Here is a 7,437-nt window from a genome sequence, read left to right as displayed (position 1 = left end):
TTGGGCCCTTACCATCATTTACTAAACGGTCAACAGTAGTTCCCATGGAAGTAAACACAAAGAGGCAGTTGTATTGGCGTATTTTTTTTATAAACTCTTTGCTACATGGAGGGCCATTGCATCTCAGTAATTCTGACAGAAACAAAGGTTGCTTTTTAAAAGGTGTAATATGCACCTTACCACCCTTGCAACATTCGTTGTAAACCATCAACCTTAGTGTAAATAGCGGACTTTGACTTCACCCTCTCCTCGAACCAGAAGATCGCATCACACCTGGGTCATTTGTAGTGTGGGACACCATGGAAAGATCTCTTTCAGTACCCACCTGCTAATTTATTTTGCCCGAGTAACAATAGCGGATAAGTAACGCATCATAAGATAGTTTCTAGGGATATCAGTATTGAGCATACCTTTCAACTTCTCAGATTCCTTGGGCATGAATCCAACCCAGTCAGTGCCTAAGGGTGATCCAATGGCAGGCCCGCGTCCCTTAAGTCTATCGACAATCACCCTGCACCTCTTTCTATTACATGCTATAATTCTTAATATACTAAACCTGGCCAAGTTTAGATTAGCTTGTTTTTTTGACTTTTTCCAATCAGTAAAAATCGGGCCAATCAGGGGCTGACACGTCAATTACTGGGGGAAATGGCTGGGTATGTGTTCGGGTACGTTTTGCAATTTGATATGGTTGTAGTTGCTGGATTGGCTCCTCCTATCTCTCCGTCGGTTCTTTCCATGTGTCTCTTCCTATCCAGAAGATTTCATGAAATCCCGTTGGTTCCGTTTCTTTCCTCTCACTTCTCGCCGCGTGTCTAATCCCAAAGACTCTCATGGAATCCCGACACCACCGCTCAACCTCCTATGGCGGCCACCGCCGATCCACCGCCGTACGGTTCTATAAAAAGGCTCTCCTTACCAACTAGCCCATCCTCTCTCGAGCTCGCCGTTGCATCGTGCGTGTCTCCCAAATCTCGACCATGCCCGAATGCGTCCTCCCCGACCTCTTCCGGACAACGCCTCGCCGGAGCCGCCGCCACCGGCCCCTCATCCCTTCCGGATGCCGAACGAGGTGGTGGCGCATGCAAGAGGGACGATGTACAGACGCGTGGTGTCCTCCCCGCCTTCGTGGGACCATGCTAGTGTTCTCGAGGCCGCCCAAGACGCCGTAGCCCTGCTGTCTCGTGCCACCAGAGGCCTCTGTCGATCCGCCTCGCGTCTTCCGATTGTCCGAGGCCGTGACCATGCTCGGCCCAGGCTGTTGGTGCCTTGCTGTCCTGTGGCTTTCGGCTTTCCGGCGCCAGCGGCTCCTCGGCCTTAGCCCTCAAAAAGTCAGGATTTAGCACTTCAATAGTAGTTACACGTTTTGGCCCCTTTGTAATTAGGGAAATCCTTTCCATAATTTTTTTGATAGATTTAGTTGTGACCCATGCCACACAAAAGCTACTCTTCAAGTGCATATGCAGAAGATGTCATATGTTGAGTGTGTTGATACATGCTTTCATCTGGCTAAGTTAACTATCGTGACAAGTATTTAGTAGGTCATAGGAATTAAGGGATGAAAACTTGTTCTCATATGAATGGTGTTCTCCAAACTATGCACTCCTTCAGGTTCCACATCAATTCTTACTATGTGTGGCGATTCTTAATTGTTGATGGGTGTCCTTTCTATCATGGGTCTCAAATGGAAGCCAACTTTTCAACATTTCATACACTCCACCTTTTCATTCGCAACAACTACTATAACAGATAACATACACAGTAGGATCAGCTGATGGTCTACATACCACGACGCTTCCTTCTTGAAGCCAGTCTAGCTGCCAAATTGGAAATTCACGGATACAGTCTCTAGAACCGATCTCGCAATACAACTGAAGCATATGTTGTGATTGATCTGCCAAGCCAACCAGGAAATTTCAAAGAAAAAAAAGCTACATTCACTGGCCAGCCAACTAAAACACACTAGAAGCAGCAAAGGAAATTGTTGCCCAAGTTGGGCCGGGATACATTTGTGCTCACTATAATACTATTATCAATGATCATGACTATCATGCATTTGAAGTTGCAAACAAAAACATGTTTTCAATGTAAGAGAAGGCATGCGCGACACTGGCAATTCAACATGGCACGTTAGCAGATAACTACTTAGCAAAAATGAATTCACGAGACATGCTAAGATTCTGGCAATGATATGCAAATATTTCTCCGACATCATACTAATACATACATATACTCAACAAACTGGACATCAATTATCTAATGCATCTTGGATCGCATGGCACAATTTGCAAAATCTATATACTACCACTTCATCACGGGCACCAATCCCGGAGAAGGCCGCACTAGAATGATATAAGCTACAAATAAATGCAATGCTTTTAGTCTTACTACACAAGTGTCAATGTGTATTTTTCCATTTTATAAGATGTAGCATTCATGCTAATAACAAATGTATCCTCCCCAAGTTGCTGAATTTACCGTGTTTAATCTTATTACAAATGTATCAACATGTGCTTCATGTTCCTTGATATGCACCACGCATGCTGACAATAAATGTATCCTTTTCAATTTACTTCTATGTACGTCTTTCTTTTTTATGATCACAACCTTACTCACATACTTCCCTTCAAATTAAAATTTATAGCATGTAACATAAACAACATATGCAAACATGACGTATCGGCAGGGCGCGGCGTGTCGCCGCGCGGGCATTGCTAGTTTCTAGACTAAGAATGAGGAAGAAAGCATCATCTAAAAAAATGAAGGCTATGTCATAGGCACGAAGAGGAATCAAGAGCATGCAAAAGGCACATGGGTAAAGCAAAAGAAAGCTAAATCAAAAGAGGATTTCATACAACTTTATACAATATTATTTGTCGCTGATTTAATATAATTTTATACAAAATTATATATATAATTATACTAAATTAGTGACAACTAATATGAATCGGAAGGAGTGGTCAAATTAGAAATTGCGATACAACACCATGGCAGTAAATATAGAAATAGAAATAGTGGTAGTATGACTAACTACCCGAGTGGTGGTTACATTGTCGGGGTGAAAATAATGGGATGACACCAAGCGAGCAAAGTGGCCATGAGCCAACATTAGCTATGGACACCGTAAAATAAAACAAACATTAGCAATGGACAAGCTTGCAGCTCGAAGTTTGTTTGAACCAGATTAGGAAAATTCTAATAAACCAGAAATAACCGTTGCCGTCCGAGCGATTCACGGAACTGGCGCGCAACCTCCGCGCGAGCCGTTTGCCACTTGCAGCGGCCGAGGCAGCGATTCCTGCGGAATATTCGCGGCACCGGCGAAGCTGACCGGCGTCGAGCAGCAGACACCAGAAAGTCTCCACCAAGGCCTCGCCACGGCGGCCACACCGGCGACACCCGGTTCCTCTCCCCCACACGTGTCGGTGCGCAGGACACCTGGCGTCGTCCCACTGGCGGAGCTCCGCTGCTCGACGCGGTTTTCCCCCAGCACATCCGATCGAGCATTTAATGAATGCCTGTGCATCTGCCCGCTGTCCCACATGACAGTCGCGCAGAGGGGGGAGGAGTGGGAGCGAAGCAAACCACTAATCACAGCCCTAAACAACCGCGAGAGGACGGAAAAGGGGCAATAATTAATCGGGAGAGGATAAACTAATGGGTCACCAAGTCGCGGGCTGCCCAGGGGCCGCCCGCGCTATAAAGGAGCTGCTTGGCCCTCCAGTCCTCCTCCCCGCCTCCATTTCGCCCACTCCGACCTTCGTCCACACACCTTCCACCAGCCACCAGCCACCGAAAAAGCCCCAATCCCAGCAACCACAAACCACTCACGTGAGTTCAAGCGAGGTAAGCATAGATCCGAGCGAGTTCTTGCGTCGCCAAGGTAAGGTTCTTTGAATCCCAAGCCCTCTTCCTCCCTCCCCTGTTCGTCTCCTTGTTCACGCGGCAGGCAGCGAGTTCTCCAGGACGTTTTAGATCCCGGGGCTCCAGATCTGTTCTTTTTTCTTCTCTTTTAGCTGTAGTAATCGGCCAGGCGAGGTTCTTTTTCCACACCTCCTTGCTCGTTGTGTCTAGATCTACCACCAACGCCATCTCTTTTTGCCGTGGCTGTTGTTGATTTTCTCTGCCTGTTCTAGGTTTTGGTTTGGAAACCAGGCAGATTTCTTTCTTGTTCATCTTTCCAAGAAAACAAAAATCCAAAAAAAAAGTTCTTCCTAGTTCCTTAGATGGCTGCCGCTATAGATCTGTCCGGGGAGGATCTGGTGAGAGCACTCGAGCCTTTTATCCGAGAAGCCTCTGCCCCCCCTCCACTCCACTCCCACCTTAGTCCCACCTCGCCATTCTCCTTCCCCCACGCCGCCTACAGTGGGTACCCGTACGGGGTGCAGGCACAGGCCCAGACCGAGCTCAGCCCGGCCCAGATGCACTACATCCAGGCACGCCTCCACCTCCAGCGCCAGACCGGCCAGCCGGGCCACCTCGGCCCGCGGCCCCAGCCCATGAAGCCCGCTTCGGTGGCAGCGGCGACCCCGCCGCGGCCGCAGAAGCTCTACCGTGGCGTGCGGCAGCGCCACTGGGGCAAGTGGGTGGCGGAGATCCGCCTCCCCCGCAACCGCACCCGCCTCTGGCTCGGCACCTTCGACACCGCCGAGGAGGCGGCCCTCGCCTACGACCAGGCCGCCTACCGCCTCCGTGGCGACGCAGCGCGGCTCAACTTCCCCGACAACGCCGCCTCCCGCGGCCCGCTCCATGCCTCCGTTGACGCCAAGCTCCAGACCCTCTGCCAGAACATCACCGCCTCCAAGAACGGCAAGAAGTCCGCCTCCGTCTCCGCGTCCACCGCCGCAGCCACGTCGTCCACCCCCACCAGCAACTGCTCCTCGCCGTCCTCCGACGAGGCGTCGTCCTCGCTGGAGTCCGCGGAGTCGTCACCGTCACCCGCCACCACCACCGCAGCAGAGGTTCCAGAGATGCAGCAGCTCGACTTCAGCGAGGCGCCATGGGACGAGGCAGCCTGCTTCGCCCTCACCAAGTACCCGTCGTACGAGATCGACTGGGACTCGCTTCTCGCCACCAATTAGCACCCAGTTTGTGTTCGTCAGCTACTACTACTACCGTCTTTAGCGTGTCATGATGCTAGGTTAATGGGTCGCCGCGATGCAGATGGCATTTTAGACATTCTGCACGGGCTTTTAGCGGATTAGCTCTAAGTCTCTAATCCTTGTTCATTGTGTAGATCTATTATTTGTTCTCTTTGTGGGTAGGGTTTGGTTAGTCCGTCCCGGATGACTATAAGCCGGCGTTTTTGTGCCCGGCGTCTCCGGTGGTCGGTCACTGGTCAGTGACTCCGGCCGGTGAAGTCTCTGTGTCCATGGTTCTAGCTAGGTGCTGTTCCTTCCGCTGCTCTGCAGATTGTAACAGTGGGAGTCTGTCATGTAAAATTAGCTCGTCAAAAATCGTGTAATGTGGAATATTATTTTGTTGTTAATGTTCGTTTTGTCTTGTAAATTCATGAAGGCATGTTTTTGTGCTGTAAATTTCTTGAAATGTCAGTTTGCGAAATGGAACTAGTGGTAGTGAACGTAACTAGTGGTAGTACATGCGCAGATACTGTGTTTTCAGCCTTGCAATAGATGGTTAATAGTTTTTGGTCGAGAAATGCATGTTGGGCTTGGACGCCTGGTGACCAAACTTGTACCCGTGGTCACGTCTATTGTGCTCGATCACGGTTGCTTGAGAAACCATCTCACTTCGTTTTCGGTCAAGGTAGAAGAAGCAAAAAGGAAAAAGCGGAACTCATCCACGTCGTGGGTTATTATTCCGATACGTATTTCCTAACAAATGGAGTAGGTCGAACGGATCGCGCCGGGCTGGACATTAGCTGGCAGGAAGCTTCGCGACGCGATATTTTTAGGAGTATTTGTAGGCAAATTTCACGCTCCTCGAAGCAGACGGGTCCGACGACGACGTGATCCCCTTTGTCACCTACCGGAGCGCCGTTGCATTGTTGCCATGCTGAACTGATGATGCGTCCATCCCATCGTTTTCGTGGCGACTGCCCGCGCGTTCCAGAAATGCCCACGGATGCCCCCGCCGTGCTTAAATTTGACCCAGTTCACCTGGATGTGAACAAGAGATCAGTGCAAAATACTAGAAAGATTTACATATAGGGAAAATGGTCGCCGTTTTCTCTCAGTGTATCAGCACGTACTAAGCTGATCGTGAGTGTTTGGGAAAACGGCGGTTGGAGAAAACTAGCAGCAGAAGAGTAGGGGGTTGAAAGTTGAAACGAGGGCGCCAAAGTAAATACCATTTCCCGCCAGAAATTGACGGCGAATCCGCGTAGGCTCCGCGTCCGCGCGAAACGCACAGCCGATGTGACATGGCGACGGCGGGCCCACCCACCACACCTCCGGCGGAGGGAAGAAAAGAATCGTCTGGGAATCGTGGGGCCAGCGCCACTGCCCAGTCTCGTCCGCCCTGTGCACGCCTGCCTGCCTGCCTGCCTCATCTCCGGTCAAAAGGGGAAACAGGAAGCCCCGGAACAGCCAGCGTAGAGTAGCAGTGGACGGATCGCTACCACCACCACCGTGTGGAGTGGATGGATTATCTGGCGTGGCGTTGCTTTGCTTTGCTTTGCTTTGGCATATAGTAACTGGCACTCGAATGCACAGGGACACGCTCCTATCCATTCGTGTTGCATTCCATCTTCGGTTCATTGTAAATGCAAAAAGGAAGGCATACCAACCCACTGGACAAAGGCGAGCATGCTGCCGTACGTTGGCGCCTCTGTCTGTCGGTGGGCCCTCCCTATCACGAGCGGTTTCCGCTGGCCTCCCTCGCTGCTCACACATTCGCTCGTCTCTTTTCCCTTCATTGCACTCATTACCCGTCATCTTCTTGTTGGTGACCGAATTAGTACTAGTGGTTGTTATCTTTTTTTTTGTAGTAGTTGAGTTAGACTTAACAGCAGCCTATCATTCCGTGGCCACGAGTTAACACAGAAGAAAGGATAACATATATCCTAGTTTTTCATATGGTAGTACAACTTACTGAAAACAGGTGAACGAGTCTGAACGGCGAGGCTGCCCGGGTGCCGCCCCACTGCACTTGCTAGCGTGTGCACTGCGCTACCAGCTCCAGTTTACGCGTGTGGCCAACCAACGAGATACCGCATCTGATATCTTGAAAATACATGCCTCACATGGAAGGAAAATGTTCCACTACTACTACTGACACTTGTACTCCTTCCGTTTCTTTTTTAGTCTACATATAAGATTGGGTCAAAGTCAAACTTTGTAAAGTTTGACCAACTTTGTAGGAAAAAATATCAACATCTACAATACTAAAACTATATGGTATGAAAATTAACTTCATGATGCATCTAACAATATTGATTTCATATTGTAAATCTTGATATTCTTTTTTATAAACTTA

At 49.4% G+C, this 7,437-nt stretch overlaps 1 protein-coding gene across 1 annotated transcript; it reads left to right on the top strand.

The window, feature by feature from the left end:
* The first annotated feature begins 3,699 nt into the window (after positions 1 to 3,699).
* LOC109759910 (ethylene-responsive transcription factor RAP2-4) lies at positions 3,700 to 5,488 on the top strand. Its single transcript, XM_020318765.4, has one exon. The coding sequence runs from the start codon at positions 4,227 to 4,229 to the stop codon at positions 5,079 to 5,081; it is 855 nt and encodes a 284-aa protein (XP_020174354.1). The 5' UTR covers positions 3,700 to 4,226; the 3' UTR covers positions 5,082 to 5,488.
* The last annotated feature ends 1,949 nt before the right edge of the window (positions 5,489 to 7,437 follow it).

The sequence above is a fragment of the Aegilops tauschii genome, chromosome 5 (genome assembly GCF_002575655.3).
Source record: "Aegilops tauschii subsp. strangulata cultivar AL8/78 chromosome 5, Aet v6.0, whole genome shotgun sequence".
In the NCBI taxonomy this organism is placed as follows: Eukaryota; Viridiplantae; Streptophyta; class Magnoliopsida; order Poales; family Poaceae; genus Aegilops; species Aegilops tauschii.
Note: the sequence above shows the minus strand (reverse complement) of the source record. Positions and strands in the feature narration are given on the sequence as shown.

Excerpts from the sequence above, each read along its gene's own strand:
- LOC109759910 (XM_020318765.4), top strand. The coding sequence starts at position 4,227 with ATGGCTGCCGCTATAGATCTGTCCGGGGAGGATCTGGTGAGAGCACTC.